Here is a 23,300-nt window from a genome sequence, read left to right on the forward strand (position 1 = left end):
CCACTGTTTGCTTCATGAGGCCTAGAGGTCAGGAAAGTAAAGAAGAGGCAGATGGACTCTCACACTTCTTTCCCCTGCTTTTCCAAAACGCTTCCATCAGAAAAACCCTTCTGCCCTCCCCACTCCCCCATTTTCAAAAATACACCCTTCCATGGCTAGCAAAGGGAAGGGAAGGCAAGCAGGGCACAACACTTCTTAATTTCTCCCCCACCCCCACATTTTCAAAAAATTATTCAATGGGCAGCCAAAGTACAGGACCATGAAAGTCATCCAAAAATCCAAAGGGGTGGCAACTATCCTGCCTCTCCACTCCATCTTTGCCCCACAGCAACTGCCCTGGCCAATACTTGCCTCCAGAAGGGGAGGAGTTAACACCATAGCCAATTGGAGTTGAAAGTGGGTGGGCCCTTCCAACTAAAGCAAATGACCTGCACTACAGAGCCAGAAGCAGCATTATACCAGTTTCTTTGCTTGTGTTCAGGTTGCAACCCCCAGTTTAAAAGGTTGCCTGCACATTATGTTTTATAACTTTCTTCTTTTACAAAATGAAAGCCATGGGCCTCTGCTAGCATGGGCCGTGGTGCAGTTACTCCAGCTGCACCATTATGAATTTGTTCCTGTTATGACCCTAGGCCTGGCATAGGCAAACTCCAGCCCTCCAGATGTTTTGGAACTACAATTCCCATCATCCCTAGCTAACGGGACCAGTGGTCAGGGATTATGGGAATTGTAGTCCCAAAACATCTGGAGGGCCAGAGTTTGCCTAGGCCTGCCCTAGTCCTAGGGATTCCTATTCCTGGTGCTAAAATAACTATCTTATTAATCACAGGTGTGACTTCACTCAATGGCCAAAAAGACTGACAGGTGGGAGGAACCAGACTGGCTCATTTAGCAGAAAATGCTTAAAAGGGTACCTGCATACGATGCTTCATAACTTTCTTTCTAGAAGCACTAGAGAGTTTCTTTTAAAAGAAAAAAAAGAAAAAGAAGTAAGAGAGTCTGGTGCCCCTGTTTAGATTTACAAATGAAGGTGACTCCCAACTTAGTGGACCAGCTTCCATTGACTTTCACTGGGGATTAGGAGTAATGAAGAGTGGGAACAATACAACAAACTAAAATACTAAAATTCAACAATGGCAACTCATTCTTTGTAGACCTATTTCAAATATATCCTCTCAGTTAACAAAGTATATTATTAACCTGGGATCCCTTGGCCACAGGAGGTCATAATTCTGCACACACTACACATACATTCCCCCCCCCCCTTGAATCCAGGCAGAGTCATGTCTCTCAGAGCTTTCTACTTGTCCTTTTCTGTGAGGTGAAGTAGGTTAGGCTGAGAAATGGTGACTGGGCTGAGATCATGCAGAGAGCTTCATGGGTGAGTGAGGATTTGAATCTGGATATTCCCAGGGGTAGTCTGACATGCTAACTCAATCTTCACCAAGCTGGTATCCTCCAAACATTTTGGACTACAACTCCTATCAGTCCCAGTCTGTATGGCCAGTAGCTGGAGATGATGGGAATTGTATTCCAAAACCTTTGAAGGATACCAGGAAGGTGATGGCAGCTCTAACCCCCTACGCTGCTCGGACCGATTTTAAGGTGATTTCTTAGCATACAGCATTAAAATACTGAAAAGCTTACAACAGTTTATACTGTTTTTAAGGGCTTTTATCAAGGAATTCAACTTTGCTCCTAAATAAAAATCAGACTGGCAAAGGGCTGTTTGGGGATTTACTCGAGCTTTGCCATTTTTATTATTCTAACTTATTAGTTTTGGGGCTGGTTGAAGACACTTTTGTACCTGAGGCAAAAAATCCAAATTATATTCCCACCCCCACCCCCACCCCAGCAATAAAGGCATTAAATAATTGACATTTTAAAAACAAAAACTTCATTTCTAACCAAGCCAGAAATCTGCAACCTGAGGTGGCGCCTCATGTAGAGACATCTCTGTATGTTTATTGATTGCCTAAGAAATATATCATCTTGGACAGTATTTGCATATTTTCTCAAGTCTTGAGGCTGTCATATATGACAGACTATAGCTGTGCAACCATTTGTTTCCCTGCTGCCTTCATTAAAAATAAATGTTTTCTTTGTTCAAGTTTACAATGAATATAACATGTCAGTTCTGATCTGGGCAGGTGGGGTGTGGGGAGCTCATCTTATGAGCATGGCTAATCGGGACCTTTTGCATTGCTCTTTGGTGATCACTTACTGTGGTATTATTGCAGTCTTAAAAGTGCCCAGGGCAGAAAGAGCTTTGGAGCTACCATGCTAAGTAAACTGCCTCATTTCTTCTTCTTTTTATTGCTATCTTTTGATTCAAAGGATTTGCTTAATTCATTTATTCATACAGATTTTTTTATGCCGCGTACTACCTTACTCTCGAGGCAGTGTACAATAATTTAAATAGCAACGATATTAAAATCACCACACAGAATAAAATACTGCACTGCTGATAACTCGGGTACAGTTTAAGTAAGAAAAAGATAAAATAACCTGGAATTTAGCACCAGCAAAGTCCTGGAACATAGTAGGCATCAATATGTGAGCTTGCCTAAGCTGAGAAGGGAGATGTTGTTCCACAATATGGGTGCCATCTCATAGAGAGCTCTCCCTCTGTTTGCCACCAACTGAGCTTCCAGATATTCCAATGCAACCAAGGGGGTCATCATCAGTTGATTATAACCATCATTCAGAGCAGTAAGGGAAAAGTTGCTACTTTCAGCACCCTGGTCCCAAATTGTTTATGGCTTTATAGGTGAATTCCAAAAATGTTAAACCTAGACCTTTAAGAATGGTAGAATACACACACAATAGTACCACCCTATAAAGTGGTCCAGCTGCTGCGTTTTGCACTTCCTTCAGATTCTGGACCAACCACACATAGAACACATCAAACACATTGGGTGGTATTCAGCTCTGTTTTTTACTCAAAGTAGTCCCATTAAAATGAATGAACCTAATTCGGCATGTACTCTAGTTTCAGCGAGTCTGCTCTGAATAAAACCTAGTTGAACGCTGCTCATTACAGTAGCCCAGTCTTGAAGTTGCAATGTATAAGGCACAGTAGCATGGCTATTTTTGTTCAGAATAGGGCACAGTTGATTTACTCACCAAAGCTGGTAAAAGGCACTCTTAGTCACTGCAGCTGTTTGACCTTCTTGGGACAATGGTTGCTTACCCAGTCTCTGGGTGGGAGTGGTTGTGGCCTCTTGCAGAAGGGCTCAGCTCCACAGAGTAAAAGGCTTCTATTGTGAGCTGGTCTGTTGGGGAATTTTGCAGCTGGCTGCTAAGGAGGGCAGGACAGCCTGCCATTCACAAGCTTCAAATTAGCCAATCGTTGGCCAGAGGGGGTTGTGCTTTGGTTACCCCAGTTAGGCATTTAGTGGAATCCTTTAGTCTAGTATACACATGCAGTGATGTATTGGGGGATAATGAAGAAGTGCAGGTCCAGATTTGTTTTTACATATCATGCCAGGATAATTGATGGGCTCTCCTTGTTCTGGCAAGTTCCTTTGAGATAGATTAGCATAGAGGAAATAAGAAAATGTGGAAAAAAACAGTGGTACCTCAGGTTACAAATGCTTCAGGTTACAAACCCCAATAACCCAGAAATAGTACCTCAGGTTAAGAACTTTGCTTCAGGGTGAGAACAGAAATCGTGCTCTGGCGGCCCGGTGACAGTAGGAGGCCCCATTAGCTAAAGTGGTGCTTCAGGTTAAGAACAGTTTCAGGTTAAGAACGTACTTCCAGAACGAATTAAGTTCTTAACCAGAGGTACCACTGTAATAAAGCAAGGGCTAAATACTACTTTCCTTTTCTTTGATAGTGTTCCCATTTCACACTGGCTGTTTGAAGAGTAGCACTTCATCACAGTCTACTTTGCATTTCTAATAAAAAGTTAAATGTTTCCTTTTAGCTGACTGAACATGCTTGTTTTAGCAAACATCCATGTGTGCTGAATGCAGATGCAGACATGTTTAGCTTGGTTAAAAGGGTGAGGGTGCATCTAAGCAAGAAGCATTGTAAAAGGCTTTCCCTATGAATTTTTCAGGACCTGTGCCTCCCTCCCTCTCTTTTCTCTGGGGGTGTGGGTGGCAGTGCAGACTTTTCTCACCTATTACAAAATTTGTTGATCTGGCGCTGGATGAGGTATAGGGCAACGCAGGAGGCAATAGAAATTGGTCAATTTGGAAATCTAGGTTGTGGAGGTGGAATTGCTCAAGAGCATATTTTGATTCAATTATTTATAAAGCAACTCATGTACATAACATGCTGGACTAGGTTAATTTTCTGAAGTGAAAATGTGTTTGTGCAGTTTTCAAAAAGCTCTGCATTTTACAGAAATAACTAGTGGACTGTTCTGAGATATTGTGCAATAAGCATTTGGAATTCAAACTATCCACAATAAAATCTGCATGAAAAGAACTGTTATTCTATACACAAACCATTAAAGTGTGTTCATTTGTTTTCCACATGTAATGTTAGTTTTATACAGTATATTCAAATCAATTGGAATTGCACACTTTTCCAGGAGCTATATGCCGCATTTAATCTCATCTCACCCCAGAAAATGTTATCATGTGCTGCTCTTGGAAAAACTAGGCTCACTTGGTAGTCAGGCCCAATAGCAGCTATTGATGACAGTCATTGCTATCATAGGCCTTGACCATTTGTATCGCTAAACATAATGTTTTTTAGGAAATGGGCAGGCCAAGGTTATGTTTGGTCTTGTCTATTATGTTGCCTCAGGCTCATGTTTGAACCAGAAAGGAACGTTGAAATATTTACATTGAATGCAAGGTGTTTATTTTTGCTTTCCTTACTCTTCTCGACTAGAATAAATTCATTTATTTATTTCAGCACATGAAAGTGGGAGGGGGGATGTGGTCCTAGGCAAACTAGATTGGGCATAGGAAAAACCTTAATGTTGGCATTTGTTGGTGGCCCTTGGCCCCTCTCCTGATCAACTCTGTTTTGTGCCTGGTGTGACCTAATCAAGGTGCAATCTAAAAATGTGCAATTTTGGTTATTAGTAAAGGTGACAATGAGTACAGAAGAGATATCCCAGGAAGCATCTGGTTGTTCACTATGAACAGCATTGTGCTGAGATAGAGGGACCTTTGGTTTGTCCAAATGGGCTCTTCTATAGGAGCCAGTTCCTAGGGGCCGAGGGATCTTCTGCACACACACACACACACACACACACACACCAATATTTTTTGGTCTGAAGGGTGGAAACATGAGAATGAGCCTTCTCTGCAGTGGCTCCCCATCTGTGGAATGCTCTCCCCAGGGAGGTTTGCCTGCTGCCTTCATTATACACCTTTAGGCACCAGGTAATAATGTTCCTTTTTAACCAGGCCTTTGGTTTGTTTTGATTGACATCCTATGCCCTTTTAAAATGTGGGGTATTTTTTGGTGTGTGTGTGTGTGGGGGGGAGTTATTGGGATGTTGTTTTTATTTTGATATGTTTTTATTTTATTCTGTGAACTGCCCTGAGACCTCCAGATATAGGGCGGTACAGTGGAACCTCGGTTTATGAACACCTCGGTTTACGAATTTTCGGTTTATGAACGCCGCAGACCCATCTGGAACAGATTAATTCACTTTCCATTACTTTCAATGGGAAAATTCGCTTCAGTTTATGAACGCTTCAGTTTATGAACAGACTTCCGGAACCAATTGTGTTCATAAACCGAGGTACCACTGTATATAAATTCAATAAATTGTTATTGTTGTTATTGTTAGAGGGGCCGGGCCCCCCCCCCCCAAAGTTGAATGACATTGCCATTCAAATAATGTATGTGTGTTGCATCATGTGACCGATTATGCAGGGTGGGGCTTACCTGCCCCCCCCATATTTTTTCAAGTTGGCACCCCATTGGGGCTCTTCATATGTTCTTGCCTGACTCGTGTGTGTAGCTGGGGTTTATTTTTCAAGATCTGCTGCGTCACATGAGTTGCCGTAGACTTCTGGACATTAGTACAAGGAACAGGAAATGTATGGTTCAGGATCGTAAATATCGTATTGGTGCACCTGTTATCTTAAACCTCTCCTTAACATGGTTTCAGATTCACACAGTTGAGAGGAATGGGGAAAGGGAGAAAAATATAGGTGTGGAAAAGCTGGTATGCAGAATTAAGTTTTTAAGTAAATGTTTTTCCTTAATGCTGGTATATTAGAACGCTGGTATATCACTCTGTGTCTTCTACAACTACCACTTGGGAAATTCCTCCCCCCCCCCCTGTCTTGAACCGCAAACAGCTTTTTTCAGCTTGCATTAAAGTCCAAGCTCTTCAGACTTGCCTTAAGTTGCTGAAAATTGACAACGTTAATCAATAATTATTAATTAATTGTACCAGTGATGAGCAAGGTGTGCACTCCCTCAGTTCTCTATGAAACTGTAGAAGCAAATCATAACATTTTTGTGAAGGACACAAAACCTAGCGTTGTTTTAATGCCTAGGCTTTTATGTAATAGAGGATGCTGGGCTCCATCAGACTTCTTGCTTTATGCCCAGCAGCAAGTTGGGTAATGAAGCACTAATAACATTGTAATGTATCATTGAAGAGCCACACAACTGTGGACAGAGAGGAATTCCTCCCCTACCACTTTTACACATTCATAAAGTGAAATCATACTTTTTGTTATTAAATTAAACCAGATCATTAAGCCTCTAATTAAGGTATCAATTGCACCATCATTTTCTTGCCCACATTTATTGATTTTCCCTCCTGTGAAATTCCAGGCTCCAATGGTTATGCTGGATATTACCAATGTAACAGATGTTTAATTTTCGCTTTTAAAAAAACCAGCCTCCGGTATTGAGGGTGTAAAATGTAGTGGCCCAAGCAATTGACCAGAAATTGAAATTCCAAGGCAGAAACCATTAGCAGCAACTAAGGATTTGGTTAAACTGTGTTGCAGCCATGGTACAATGTTTCAGTAGCACTGTAGTTTTCTCTTTATGTGCCATATGTCTTGCTTTGCAAATGTGGCTCTGTTTAAAATGCAGTTGCGAAGAACACCTGGGGGGTGGGATGTGTTTCTGTCATATGTTCATACACAGAAATCTAGATGAGTGAAAGAACGATATAATTCAAGGACCACATGTTGTCCTAGGAATACTTTTCATAGCCTTCAGCTGGAATACCAGGAATTAGGTGCAGGAGAATCCAAACCATTCATGAAAAATGACCACATAATGTAAATTGCATACAGCCAAAGTATACACATTAGCTCAGCTCTGGTTAATGATATATTAACAGGGTGCTCCACTGTACTAAATGAATTGCTACTTCTGCATGGATAATTACGAACAAATTAATGATTCTTCTTCAGACGTATCAGAAATAGTTCTCACAAGAACCCTAAAAATGCTCCCATGTGGTCAGAAGCCTCTGGCTAGTTATACCAGCTATTGGCGCTTGTAATTAAAAGTGTTACAGTTGACCAGAGAGACACTCATTACACCTTCCTCGCTGTGATGATGCTCGTCTGCTGTCTCCCTCACCTTCTGGTGGCATGGAGATTTTTATATCATCAAAAGGCATAAAAAAGAGCACTGCTTCTACTGGTGCTGTAAGAAAAACCCTCTGGGCGCGAGGTGCATGTGGGAGGTTTTCTCTTTTCTAGGCATTCTGTACGAACTAGCCGGACCACAATCCCCTCTGTTCTTCTTGACTTCTTGATTTGTTGTTTCCTCTGTAATTGTTAGAGTTAATTACACTAATTACACTTTTCAGGAGTTAGGAAGCTCCTGAATTAAGCCGCTTAGTCTCCCATGTGCTCTGTTCAACCAGCACCTAAGGCTGCTTCATGTGCTGAGCTTCATAATGCATGGCTGTAAATCAAGTTGATGTAGGACAGGCATCCCCAAACTGCGGCCCTCCAGATGTTTTGGCCTACAACTCCCATGATCCCTAGCCAACAGGAACAGTGGTCAGGGAAGATGGGAATTGTAGTCCAAAACATCTGGAGGGCCAAAGTTTGGGGATGCCTGATGCAGGAGAATTCTCTGCTGCTGAATCCAAATTATCTCCCCCTTTTACTGGTAGAAGGTTTTTGAACCAGGGGGGATGCCGTCAGTGGAATGGAGAGAGGGGCTTTTTTTTTTTTTGCTTATTCTTCTCCCCCTGCAGTTTCCTCCACCCATATGTCCACAGTCTTCTGAAATGTCCCCCAACCCTCTGGAGCAGAGGGTTTTTTGTGGGGGGGGGATGATGTTGTTCTACAGTAAAGTTTATGAATTTCCAAAATAATAATTAATAATTAATAAGCCTTCCGGTTTCCACTGACAGAAGCCTCTGCTGGATCACAGTCTTTCTTCATCTGAGGAATGCCACTGGATACAACTCACTGCATCTGAAATAATTTAAGCGGTTTTTGTTACTTAGTTTGTGATAGTTGTGTGTAGATGATTTCAGGACCACCAGGTTTTCCATTTGGATCATGTGGGGCCTGTATGGGTTTGAAGGACTAGGTGAGTGAGTACATTCAAAGTAAGGGTACTTGATGTTCTGCAAGTGCAACTTACTGGCCTGTTTTAAAAGGCACATGTCTGTATCCTTAGGCTACAGTGTTATGCGTATTTCGGAGTCACCATCAATACACAGTGGGTTTTCCTTCTGATTGAACATGTTTAGGAATGGGCCATTTATTCTGGTGCAGAACTGACCCATTTCGGCTCTTAAAAGAGATGCAGGAGTATTGTGTGGTGATACCCCGACACCTCCCCGAGAAATAAAAACACTAGACACATTGCATAAGGTTAATGGGCATAGAAGGCCACAACTTTATTGATTACGGATGTAGAGGGGTATTGGCCTAGGCATTGGATCTAACCGACTGTATCCGACTCCAGCCCGCTCTGCTGGCAGTCTGTGAAAGGTTAACAACCGTTGGGTGAGTCCTGCGATGCACATCAACTAGGAACTCATCCTGGGGCCACCGCTAGGGGTGTGCCCTCTGGCCCTCACATACCACGGCTTCGGATTAGGGGAAAGATAGAGAATTCCTGTTAGAGCATGACTTGTGGATCACATGTGACATGTTCAACCGTTTACCTACCTGATGGAAACAAAGATCACTTAACTCCACATCAAGGTTAAGATATTTTACAGGTGACTTAAAAGAAGCTGTGGTATTCATATCATGACTGCTATTGATTGATATCCTGTTTGACTAAAGCATTGAGCATGAGGAGGTGGTGATTCTTCTTGAGATAAACTTTTCATCATATGCTGGTAAGGTAACATAAACAGTCATCCTAATGGTTCCTAGTGAATCCATTTATGGACAAGCATAATGTGGTGCATTGGTAGCTGAGGCAGCTGTGAATATGTTGTTTTTCTGATAGACGGTGGAAATGTATCCAAGTCTGTCTAACAAGAAAACACATATAGAGACACATTTGCATGATAGCATAGAGCACTTTTGTTTTCACTCGAAAGGAACTGTCCATTCTTATTTCCATCTTTATACATGACCTGGCAACTTACAGATGTTAGTAGCTTTGATGTTCTCCAAATCATATTTCAGAGTGTAAAAGCTCAATGAAATGGCTGTGTTACATGCAATGTTCAGAATGCCTTAAAACATCCTTATGCTATTTGTAGTTAATTTAGGCGAAGAAGAAGAAGTATATGTTATTGCATATGTATCACACCTGGAAGAAATGCAGGCACACAATCTTATGCATGTTTACTCAGAAATAAGTTCAGTGGGGCTTCTTCCCAGGAATTTATGCATAGGATTGCAGCCTTAAGCATAGTTTTGAAACTAATATAAGTCATAAATAATTCTAGTTCATACTTTATGTTCTCCAAGTTCCTGTTACTGGCAAAAGCTTCTCCAACATATTAAACATATCAATTCTAAATGCATATGGGATTTATTGCGACTGCTTTTTTTCATCTCTGTTTTTTTTTTTAATATGCTATTTTTTAATTCTTAAGACCTCATGTAACTTTTAAAATGTGCTCCATAATGTGGGTTTTCATTTAGGCTTGCAATTTAAATAAATAAATAAATATAGAGAAGCAATAGAATTCCAAAGTGTGCCCTACCTTAGCAAATCACAACGTGGGTGTTCTTGACAAGTTTGTCTGGATCTTTATCAGCAAACACACACACACACACACACACACACACACACACAAATATAATTTGCTTATGTCCTATCAAAGCTGCTGGCAAAAGATATCATATGCTGGTTTTTTAATGGTGTTTGTTCCCCTAAAATAGATTAAACCTGGAGTGGTGTTAGCACAATGGCAACAGGAAATTAATGAAACTCCTAATCTGCTTTATGCACCTTAAATATCCCCTTCCCGTTCATCATAACTATATAAGGTGCTTGCTGTGGGCATACTGCTGCCTTGTTTCCCCTGCAGCATAGAATGGATTGCACAGTAACAAATTGGGAGATTAGGTTTTTATATATATAAAGACTTTTGCTGTTTCTTGATAAGAACTGTGTGCAAGAAAATCCTTCCAAGACATGCATCTTATCAACACTGATCTCATTAGCTTGGAAGCAAACTTGATTCCTGTCATCTAGGATTCTGCTTCTCCCCGCCCCATGGAGGCAAGCATGTTTATTGAATTAGTAACTGCAACAGGCTGCTCTATAGGCTTCGGTGGTGGGATCAGCAAAAATAGAGCTTAAAACAAGACACTTTTATTGAACTCACCACCTTCCCTTTCTACACACGTATCGATATCAAGAGAATAAAAATACTGACTTCATAAATCGGCATACAGTACTGTAGTATGAACAGGTTTTTTTGAGATTATTTACAAGCAGCAACAAGGTCTAATGTATCTTTCCTTTTAAATGGGGCACTTGTCTATTGGTTAGTTAGTACTAGCCCAAACTGAAGCTAGTTTAGTAGTCAGAACACCTGGCAACAATTGCATTTGCATGGAGAAATGTTTTGTTTTCAGTTTGGGGAAGTAAGCTGTAGGCCAAGACCCTCCTAATGCCCAAGCCCCCCCCCTCTAATTCCTGGATCAAGCACAAATTCAATTGCTGGAATAGCCACTAAGCATAGGCTGAACTTGATAATGGCCCACTAAGCATGGGCTGAAGGTGAGAAGGGGCATGGCTCTGGGCTGGAGAACACCCCTCAGCAGTTGGTTAGAAAGAAAGAAAGCCTAGAATAGAGAGTTGAGTGATGTGAGCCAGAAGCTTCAGTCTGGAAAGGCAGAGAGAGTGCCATGTTTGATTTCTGTTTTAATCCAGTGCTGCAGCTATGGGGGAAGGAATACCCTTTTTGGTGTGTTAATGCTGTGAACCCCTCTATCACAGGCTCAGGTTGTATGTAAGTGTAAACAAACCATATACAGTGGTACCTCGGGTTACAAACGCTTTGGGTTACACACACTTTGGGTTACAAACTCTTCAAAATATAGTCCGCTGTCCACCCCCAGGTCTGAGGGACAGTGGACTGGCCCCCTGCTGAAAAAGTTTGCTGACCCCTGATCCATAGCTGCCAAGTTATCCCTTTTTAAAAGGGATTTTCCCTTATGCTGAATAGGCTTCCTCGCGAGAAAAGGGAAAACTTGGCAGCTATGCCCTGATCCATGGTGTCACCCACTACCTTTCCCCCCAGTTTACTTGCATACAAAGGATGGGAGGAGAGTAAGCATTTAGGTGGGTTTCCATAGACCAGATTATGCTGCAGCTCCTCTCTGAAAGCTTATCCTAAAGTCTGTTTAGCAATTTGGGGGAAGCATTCCTACTAAGATGTTGTCAGCGATTAGGTTTTGGTCTGGAGGCTAGGGCAGAATTGAGACTGGTGCTACTCAAGCCCTAAAGGCATCCATGCCTTTGAGAGATGGATGGTAGTAGACAAAGAGAGACTTACAGGATGTTGCTCCTTTTAGAAAGAGAACTGTATGAGAGCAATTCTTTTTTATATAATAGGAACAAAACCACCCTGAAGAATAAGGACAGGTGGGAACTTCATCAGTTTAGTACAGTATGTGTCCTCAGGATAGGGTGACATTGTGCTCCATATGGATGAGAGAAACTACACAGTGTGAAGCCTGAACTACTCCCCTAGAGGAAGATATACTTCACTGCCTTCAGAAGACTTGTGCCTGCAAGGCAGCTCTTTCCCAGTGCTTGTGTCTCAGGCCTTGCTTCTCTGTAATTTCCCATTATCCTTTGATAATAGAACTAGCTTTTTTCTAGCTACGTTACTCTGCCAATTGCATGGATGTAACCCAAAGAGTCACCCCGATTCTCACATTTAGCACTGCTGTAACTTTCAATTAAAATGTGCGCTATTAAGCTCTTAAGGTTCATTAAGGAGAAACTGAATTAAATTTTACATCTTATTGACACTACTGCTGCTATCACCTTGAATTGAAAGGACTAGCAAAATGGCAGCCTTCTGTTCATTTTGCCTGCAAAATGGAAAATTACAATGAGTATGCTGAACTTGGCAATTAATATAGAAGATTTTGATTTATCATCCAGTACATTATCTTGAGGAAATGAGGTCAGATATTGTAGGCCTCCACTTCTATCCACTTATAACTTATGAAAATGAATTTTAAGGCTGCAAGTCTTTCTCCAACTTTCTTGTGAGTAAACCCCATTAAACACAATAAAACTTAACGGTAATCCTATACATGTCTCCTCAGAAGTAAGTCCAGTGGGGCTTACTCCTAGGTAAGTTGATAGGGGATTGCACCCACAAGTTTGAATAGACATCTATAGGATTGAGCAGTTAAGATGGTTTTACAGAATGATAGAGGGTGATCATAGCCAAATAAATGTGGGGGGTGGACGGACACTGAAGCTACTTTTATAAAAACTATTCAAATTATCTCTCTTTTAGGTAAAGAGTAAAGGGACCCTGACCATTAGGTCCAGTCGCGGATAACTCTGGGGTCACTCTATAGGCTGAGGGAGCATGTGGCCAGCATGACAAAGCCACTTCTGGCGAACCAGAGCAGCGCACAGAAACGTCGTTTACCTTCCCACCGGAGTGGTACCTATTTATCTACTTGCACTTTGATGTGCTTTCAACCTGCTAGGTTGGCAGATCTCCTTTTTAGTATACCTCATTTGTATGGTACTAAAGATTACCAAGTGGGAGTATTAATAGAGCTAATATGGAGTCATTAGTATCTTGTAGGGCAGATGATTCTTGTCAGCCTGGGAAGTTAGCCTGGGAGAAAGAAAACTCTGATCCTAAGCTTCTGCTGCCTTGTGACTATACTCATTTACGAGAAAGCCTTTGGGAGTAAACCCACTGCCTTGTGGGCCATCTTCAGGAGATGCTTATTACACTTTACATCCATGTAGCACTAAACCATGGTTTAGTTTTACAAATGAACACAGCCATTGTAATCAAAAGGCAGTGTTTAACAGCACTGTTGCAAATGGGCTTAGCTTGATACATTCAGGATAAAGCCCTGAATTGTTACTGCAGAGCATCGTTCTCAAACCATAAAGTGAACCACCCTAGAAAGGTGCCCTCGATTACTTGAAGAAGCTACAATATTTTCCTTACCAATTCCAGCGTGTGTCTTGCTTGATTTAAGAGATAAAGTGAAATCCCATTCCTTTCCAATCAGTACAATATAGAAGAAAATGCATCTTACAGTTTGGGTTCACTTTCAGTGTGGAAAGGAAAGCAGATAACTATTCAGTCTGCAATGCCAAATACACTTACTAGGGGACTTGCTTCTAAGTAAATGTGCACAGGATTGTGTGCCAATCACTTGCTAAAAGTAAGATTTTCTGTACAAACAAGTATGTATTTGGGAAGCACTTTTTGAGTGGAAGAATTAGCTGCATGTGGAAATTGCATGTATCTGGTTTTATTTGTTAATGTGTGAGAGGAAAAGTTGAATTTCATATAGAAGAATACACCCGGTTTAATTGTTCACTTGCCCACATTCAAGGGTATTTGGAAGTTTAAATCTCATCAGTTGTTCACATAGCTAACTTCTGAGAAAGTTTACTGTTTGCAGTTGGGTGTGTTAGTTTTGAGAGTGTTAATGGAAGGAAGGGAAAGAACAGCACCAGAATGCAATCTGATCCTTCTGTTAGCCTAAAATGGCATATCTTCTTTTACAGCTGACCTTTGTTATCATATCATTATAGGGCTAGAAGGTACACCAAGGGTTATCTAGTCCATCCCCTTGCAGTGCAGGAATCACAGCTAAATACGGTAATCGCAGGCAAATGGCAACCCAACATCTGTTTAAAAACCTCCAGTGAAGGAGAGTTCACCACCTTCCAAGGGAGTCCTTTGCATTGCCAAACAGCTCTTGCTGTGAGCTGTCATCTTTAAGTTGGTTCTGAAATTATTTCCCATTCCTTTGTGTGTGCAAAATGGGTGGAGTAGAAATTGGAGTTCTTTTTATTTGTTAAAACTTTATATCTAAAGAGTTGAATAATTTCTCATTACAAAGATTTATGTTAACTTTTACATTCCAGCTGATGAAGAATCATCGAAACAGGGCCTTGTCCTGATGTTGATGTTCACTGGAAGTTATCCTGAATAAAACTTTGTGAAGTTTTTTTGAAATTATCCTTTCTGGCCCGAGTTCTTGTAATTTTTCGTTTACTTCCAAAATGGGTGGAGGGCTTGATTACAAAGATCCAGCTCCAGGATCAATAAATCTTGGCTACAAGTCAAACCAATAATTTACTTGCATGGATAATCATTTGTCTAGTTCTCACTAAGGTGGCAAAACATAGGCTGCGACATTTCAAAAATCAGGTAGAAATTAACACATGACTGAATACTTCCACAGGTTAGAACAAAAATTTAAAAACTGAAGAACTTTTCAAATAGGAAACTAGTATGTCACCAAGACTACAAGGCTAGAACATTCACCTGACATCTAGTTTTCTATATGCAGGGAGCTGCTGCATTTGTATGGAGTAGGATGTGATAATGTAATTTAGTCTCTGCAGCTTGTCTTCAGGTGTAGTCTGAAGTGAGAAAGTCCATGCATAAGTTCTCACCTTAGTGAGAACTTGTAATAATTACAGCTGCAATAATGAAAAATGCATCTGGGGAACTGTGGTTATATCTATGGATCCTCTAATACACACACATATTCTTAAACACCATGTAGAAATTTGAATGTGATCAGCAGCACATAGTATAAATATATTGATGTAGAATTCTGAAACCATTTCAAATTCTTTGTATTCCTTAAAAATGAAATTTCAAAATAAAACAGGAGAGGAAAACAAATCACTACATTTATTGTATTATGCAAAAAAAAAGTGTTCTCATAATGGATTAGAGAGAATAAGTATATAACAGTTGGGAAGTGAAATGGGGAGGTTCCTATTTGAAAACATATTACCAAGGAGAAGGTGAAACCAACAGAAAAGCCCTATTTTTAATTAGCAACATCTTGCATTGTCCTAATTGCCCTGCTATATGTCTTCTCTTGGGCGACAAGTTTTTATCAGCCCTTGAATAACTGCTTTCAGCTTTTAAAACATTTGGGAATATGTACAACAGGTGATCATTTTTAGAATGTGAGCTGAGTGTGAGGATGTTTTGTTTTATTCATGGACTCAAAAGTAATCAGAATGCATCATAGAACACAGATCCAAACATACTTAAGCATATTTATGATTCATCGCTACTTTCAATTAAAATGCCATGAATTAATTGTTCTAAAAATCATGTCTTTTACAAGCCTTGTGGGGGGTGAAATCAACCATTCCAAATTAATTTTATCAACTCAACAAAGCACAATTGACTTTTAAAACTTTACTTAAATATAGACCCTTGTTCAAAATAAACAATTCAGACTAAGGCTGGAATCCTATACCCACTGCTTTGGATTATACCCCATTAACCTTAATGGGACTTACTTCTGAGTAAACATGCATAGGATTGCATTGTTAATCTCTAAAAATAGGGTATGCATGTGTATGTAAAATGATTTGCTACTGCATTTTAAATGGCATAAGCCTTGAGTCATACCTTCCGAGAAAGTATATGGTATAGTCATTACTATATATTACATTTATCAGTTGTTTTCTATGAAAGAAAACATCTCAAAACAATTTAACAAGTACAGGCAGGCTGGTTTCAACCCTTCCTTCTTGATGAGATATGGTTCGGTCTTGAAGAGGACTAAACCATGCCCTTTGAATCTACTCCTAAATGGCCAACCTTTCCTAGCAAAATTCATTCATTCATTCATTTACTTACATCGATAATGAGAGTTCTCTGGGTGGCTCACAAAGCAAAACACCGTTCCCAACTATTCCTATGGAATTAGGATTTCTCTGGTTCAGATCAGGTTCAGATCCTTTTTGTAATGCTGACAGCAACAAATACGCAGGCACACATTCTGAAAATCACTTCAACAAACTACTGTGATCCTTTGGGGAATCAATTTATTCCTAGGCTTGTGAAATTGTTGACCCATTTCTAGAGGCATCAGAGGGAATATGGGATATTGCATACTGTCTCATCTGCTGAACCTGTTCGCAACATAGCCAATTAATCTCCCTTCTGCTGAAATAAATAAATTAAAATGCCTTATTGTTAGAAGTAGCTGTTTCTCTACCCAGCCCCAAGCATATTTGGCCTTTAATGCTGTAGTTTATCTGAGAACATGACAGGATGGTCAAACTGTGTCTCAAGGTCAAGAAACCGAGAATAGGAAGAGAAATAAATGAAGCATGCATGCCAAGGGGAAACACACTTGGACTCAAGGAGAGGAAGGTGGCAATAATGCAGTCCGTGGTGTCCAAAACATAGATTCCCCAGCACATAGCTGCCAAGTTATCCATTTTTTTAAGGGAAATTCCCTTATGCTGAATAGGCTTCCTCGTGAGAAAAGGGAAAACTTGGCAGCTATGCCCCAGCATCTTCACCTGGGCTGAAGGATGGAAAGGTGAATTGAAAGTGGAATTGTGAAAGCAGCGAGAAGACACTTACAGATAGAGGGAAACTAAATTGTGAGTAGATATGTAAGGAGGGTGGAGATTGGTGTTTTGGGGGTGCATAGGACTGGTCTGCATATTTGGCAGCAGACATGGATCTGGGAACCCCAGCTGCTACTTCACTGCAAAGTGGTGGAAATGATGGGAAGATTCGTTTGAGATAATCTGTGTCTGTGCACACGTGTTTAACACGTCACCTACAACTCCCCCCACCATCAGATTTTCTCCATTTGATGTAGCACATTACTTTCATTGAGAACTGAGCACCCTAAATCCCTTCTGGGAGTACTCCCCAACCCTCTGGTGCAGGTTTGGGAAATGTGAGGATCACCCAGTCTTGGGGGAGGGGGGGAGTGGAGATGGGATAAAAGTTTCATAGCGCAAGCATAAATCCTTGCTCTAAAGAATAAACCCATTGAATACCTCCCATAGAATTGAAGGAGGACTTGTAAGCCACCAAGTCCATCCCCTATTCATTGTATGAAAACTAGGGCTAAAGCATCTCTAACTGATGGCTGACCTGACTCTGCTCCAAGAGTTTCAAGGAGGGAGAACCCACCAGTTTAGATAATTGATTATACAAGCTGCTTTTACTGCAAGAGGTTTCCCCAAATGTTTCCCCAAATTCTGCTCTCCTGTCATTTTCACCCATTCCATCTATTCCCTTGTCCCTCTGGAACAGCAGCACAGCATATATTTTCTCTTTTCTATGTCAAAGTCCTTCGGGTATTTGTAGAGCGTTATCATATTAAACCCCCTGTCTTCTCTTCTCCAGGCTCAGTATACCCAATTCCTTCAACCTTTCATCACAGATTTTTTTTTTATCTGTATACTTTTTCTAAGGTGTTTTTCTTCTTCAAAGCTTTCCATTTTTGCATTGAAATGTTTTCTCCTTGAAACAATGTTGTGTTACCATCTTGCCCACTTTTCAACCTCCTTGCATTATCTTTTGTCTCACCCTGCTCTGTGTGTCCTCCTCTCTCTCTCTCTCTCTCTCTCTCTCTCTCTCTCTCTCTCTCTCTCTCTCTCTCTCTCACACACACACACACACACACACACACACACACACCCCACCCCCAAGCATTTGATGTGCCACCTTAGGAGCTCTTGTTATTAATTTCCTTGCACACACTTCTCAGGACGATGTACAGAAAGTAATAAAAGCAACTAAATAACAGCTTAAAGCAACACAAAAAATAGCAGCAGATAAAAACCAATGCCAAGTAGACACCCATGGCAAAGACCTATCCATTCATTGTAACAAGTGTTATGGCATTCAAAAGCCCCTTGATTTATTTATTTATTTTGAAAGGTAGTTGGTTATATGTGTGTTAAAAGAACAAGAATAGTTGGTACATTTTGTATTCGTGAAAGAGGGTGGACTGGTTTTCTATACAATAAAGTGACTTATCAGGGTATCGGTTCCTACAACCAGTTTTGTCAGCCCTTTATTCATTATTCTGCAACTATCTTTGAAAAGAATTCTAGCTTTTACTTCAAATATATCATATTTGTTGGCTTCCCTTCTAACTGATGCCATATATCTATTTGCTGAATTTGCTGAAAACATATATCCAATTGAAACAACTGCTTTCTCTCCCCAAATACCATAAAAATCGTAAGTTGGGAAATCAAGAGCAATTCCTCAGTGCCTCAAGTTTTGATAGATGTGCTTTCCTGTTCCTACTTTTCATGAAAATGCCACCTTACCCCCATTAAAGGCAAGCCTATTTTCTCTTGACTGCAATGAATATAAAGAGGTGATGAAAGATCCAGAGAGGAGCTTTAATGTCTTGACATGATACCATTGTTTGTGATGTAAATAACTGCCAGAGACGACACTGCAAATGCACAGATAAGAAAAGTTGACTTCTGGAAGTAAAATGATAGCAGTGACTTTAATGATTTAAGAATGAAGGCAGAACAGATTGTTTTGATGTTGAGCTGAGGGTAGGAAAGGGGGAATCTGACTCAGAAAGTGGTGTGTTTTTGTGTGTGTGTGTGTGTGTGCGCGGGGGGGGGGAATGTTGCTTATGTGACCATAATACAAAAATATAATCATGGAACAGTGACAGTGAGTAAGTACGCTAGATTTGGCAGTTTACAGAGTTAACCCTGTATTGTTTCACACTGTACTTCTATAAATAATGCATCAAACTTTTTTTAAATGGGCCTTTATCATGTTATTCATTTTGGTCCTTGCTACTGTTTTATTCCTGCATGCTTAAAAAAGAGACTCTTGTCAGCATCCTTCGGCATTTTCTTCTGGTTCCAATAATTAAGTTTCTCATTGGTATGAGCTTTTGTGTGCATGCACACTTCTTCAGAATGCATGCATGCACACGAAAGCTCATACCAATGACAAACTTAGTTGGTCTCTAAGGTGCTACTGGAAATATTTTTTAAAAATTTTTGTTTCGACTACGGCAGACCAACACGACTACCTATCTATAACTAGAATCATTCATTTCCTTATTCACATGCATTGCAAAAACAAACCACTCAGATCTAACACTATCCCTCTTTTTTACTCCTCCTAGCCTATTTTATTTTGTCTACTTTTGAGGCAAAGCACTATCCCAAAACATAGAAGATATATGATGGTGTTCATGTGAATCTTTCAAACAAGCAGGTTTTTTTCCAGCTGAATTTACACAAACAGGTTTTAAAATCGATTTTTCTTCTTCTTTTACTTCCTTCCAGATCTGCCTTGATTGAAGTGTGACATAAAATGTTACAGCAGCTTTGCTTCTCAAAATGGTTAGCGATAGGGATTGCAGTTTCTGCTGTCTTCATGGATTCTTTGGCCCAGAATGATGATGGTAAGTGTTTTTCTGTATGCTGCATAATTCTGGGGGGGGGGGGGGGACCTATACTTGATTTCATAATTATATAATTCATAAAGCAAGTTCTCCCACATCTTCAAAGGACCACCCTATGTATGCTTTGGCTAAAGTGCTGGGTATAAGGTAGAGCCCACAAATTCATCTGTGAATATATGATCATCTCAGACCTTCTAGAATTACAGCTGCAGACTGTAGAATCATTACAGAGCAATTAACAAACCCTCAGCTTTGTACAGCCCATAGTTTTTGGTTGGAATGGTCACCAGTGTAGAGAGAAGGATGAATTAAGTTTGCATGTTTTGGCATAGGATGGACATATGGTTTGAAAGTTTTGATTTTCAATAGCAATTGTGATGCTAAGTTGGAATGAACCTATACAGTTACGGACAATTCTGCATGCGACTCTTCATGCTATTCAAGACTGCTATTTCTTCCCCTTGGCTGGACATTTATTTGTTACTGGATTTGCCTACTTACATCCAAAATGGATGGTGTTATATCAAGGTGGTTCTAGGAAAGTCTAGTGAAACTGCAATAGCAACCACATTACCTATTTCATATTATAAATTTTCCTGGGGGTTTTCGTCACCCTGTTACATGGTTACAGAATATTTGCATCTCCCCCATTTCAGGATTGATATGGAAATAAACATATATTGTGGGATATGGGTCATTTTCTGCTCATAAGGTTGTGCTGGAAGCATTTCATGTGATACCTAAGTTTTGATGAGTTGTTCATTGTCATAGTATTTGGAATAGGTTATGTAATGAGTTGAATGAGTCCTTCAAAGATTCTTGCTTTCTATTTGATTGTGAAAGACCAAGTACTGATAAATTCACTCATAATGGAACTGTTTGTGAACAAATAGAAATATCAGAAGATTAATTTTAAAAGTATTCTACATTTAATAATAATAATAATAATAATAATAATAATAATAATAATAATAATTTTATTTATACCCCACCCTTCCCAGTCAAGACCGGGCTCTGGGTGGCTAACAACAAGAATATCAAAGCAAGCATAAAAGAAACAATTTAATTAAAATGCAGATTAAATACAATGTTAAAATTCAATTTTAAAATTAGGAATCTACAAGTGCAACCTCATTTAAATATCTGTAGGATAAAGCCTTAGGGACTGGGTCAATCCAAAGGCCAAGCAGAACAGCTCCGTCTTGCAGGCCCTATGAAAAGATGACAACTCCCGCTGGGCCCTAGTCTCCTGAGATAGATGCCACTTAGAAACTGAATGCTGGTTAATATTAACCAATTAATTTGATTTGCTAACTTGCAGATGTTTCAGTTTCTGTCTAGTAGTCTAGAACATTAAGTTATACAGGAATCTATAGCCTGGTATTATTGAGATCTTGAGCAAATGTCTAAATATTCAGAGCCAACAGTATTCAGAAGGAACACACTCAAAACTTCAAATTTCTTCAGCCTGCCTTCCATAGCCAGAAGGCACCAATATAACCCAGGAATTAAGTTCCTCTCCAAGACAAACTGACAAGTAGTTGTGGCTCACAGAATATATCCCCCAGCACATAGTAAACTTCGCTGCTGCTTTTGCCTAAATCACTAGGAGGTAGAAAAAGTTGGTTTTAGGAGGCTCCTCTTTAGTCAGCAGTGCTGTAACTGTTTCAAGAGCCCCAGATTCAGATTTTTTAGATTCTTTCCTCTTTCATTACCCTCTCTTCTGAGGTACAAGTTCCATATCAACACCAAGAAATCAGCTAGCACCCCCCCTCCAACCATCCCACCTATATTTCTACCTTGTAAGAGCCTTATAAGCATCTTGTACTAATAAACATTGCTCCTGAAGAGAGAAATCCTGCAGGAAATTTCTGTAGAGATCTACTTACTAGGAAAGGATTTAGCATGTTGCTTTGCATTGTATCACTTTGCTATGGGAAAGTGTGTTTTTTTGTTTTGTTTTTTTAAATTATTTTAGCTGGGTTGGTAGTGGGAGGGAGCTATGCTGTTATATTTGCTATGGATCATTATTACTTTGTTATATGCAATGATGGTTTGAAAAGTAACCACTATTAGTTGTGCTTTCCACAGCACCCTTGTATGTTTATACAACTATATTTAGACCAGCCCTTCCTTATAAGCAGCAACTGTCATCTGTCTTGTCTGTTTTCATCGACAGAGCTGAAAAGCTCAGAAGCTGCTGAACCAATTTGTTTTCAACCAGTATGGTGGGAGGTACTTAGGGTATTTAGCTCTAAAACAGTTCCTCAAGATCCATGGAAATCTCATTCCTGACCCTACTGTTTGATCTGCCCTGATGTCACAGACCATCTTAACTATCACCTGCCTGGCGTAATACTGATAGTCAGCTGCTGAGGCTATCTGTGTCATCAGAACAGCTAGTTTCAGTGGAGCCAAAAGGGACATACATAAAGTAGAGCCAGCCAACCACTGATTGGGTGACAGCACCTGAAACATGACACTTGCGAAAAGTCATGGGGAAGTGAGAAATTTATCTGGATTTTTCAGGGTGGCGTTGCTGCTTACCTTACTAAACTAAGGGTTTTGCTTTCTTTTCTTGCTTTCTTAACTAAAAATGGTCCATGCCTCCCAAAGTAGTACAAGGCTTTTTCTTCAACTTCCTGCTGCTGGCCACAAGTCCAGGGATGCCTTGGGAGCAACACCACACCACATCACGTCATTCCCAATGTATTATCAGCAGCGTGGTCAGTGTGTAACAGTAGGAGCTTCCTGCTGGCTGCACTTCTTGGCAGTAATGTAAGCGGCATAAACATCCTGGAAATTGCTCCGTCCACCCTCCAAGAAAGCCACAGAAAACTGGCTGCCATTTTAGGAGGGGGAATATACTTGTCAGAAATGGCGTACGTGTGATTTCAACTCAGGCTTATGGTAAGACCTCCTTTAGCATCAAAATGGGCAGATGGGCAGAAAAAAGAAACGTGAAGGAGAACATCTTTTGAGAGAACAAACATACAGTCAATCATATTGAAACTAGGACGGATGGGATTGCTTCACTCACTGAAATTGTTAAGATACTTTGGAAATAGATACAATGCTGAGTTGGAGCCAGGCATTTCTTTCCATTGATGGAAAAGATCCTTCTGTTTGATCCAGTGGAGAGGGAATTTTTTGCTGATTCTCCTCTCACCCTGTAGCCTGATACACTACCCCCCCTTCAAATGTGTTGCCAACCAACTGGAACAGCATGAAAGTTGGTGCTGGGCATTGAAGAGGAGGGAGGAAACAGCAAAAAGTCATTCCAGCAGCAGCAGTGTCCCCTGAATAGAACTCAAGAGTGTCCCTTTGAAAGAACACTGCTCTGGGGATTCTCAAACAGTGGATGGTGTAATCCATCAAGCTGGGTTGTAAGGGCTCAGGTGGCCCTTAAGGTATCTTGGAACAAAAGTTGTTCAGGAGTTTGTATGCACAAGAGCCTTGAAACTGACCCTGAACCATATGGACAGCCAGTACATATGATTTAGCAGAGATCCT

The 23,300-nt window shown here is 40.4% G+C and overlaps 1 protein-coding gene across 4 annotated transcripts in view; it reads left to right on the top strand.

Moving 5' to 3' along the window:
• The window catches only part of PCDH15 (protocadherin related 15), a 620,078-nt gene that overhangs the window by 286,619 nt on the left and 310,159 nt on the right, over positions 1-23,300 (top strand). For all 4 annotated transcript variants that reach the window (XM_035137532.3, XM_035137542.3, XM_035137541.3 and 1 more), the window contains one exon: positions 19,669-19,787. In XM_035137532.3, the coding sequence (XP_034993423.1) occupies positions 19,697-19,787 (91 nt within the window). In that variant the 5' untranslated portion in view covers positions 19,669-19,696. The remainder of the gene's footprint in view (positions 1-19,668; positions 19,788-23,300) is intronic.

This window comes from Zootoca vivipara, chromosome 5 (assembly GCF_965207765.1).
Source record: "Zootoca vivipara chromosome 5, rZooViv2.hap1.1, whole genome shotgun sequence".
NCBI classification, from domain to species: domain Eukaryota; kingdom Metazoa; phylum Chordata; class Lepidosauria; order Squamata; family Lacertidae; genus Zootoca; species Zootoca vivipara.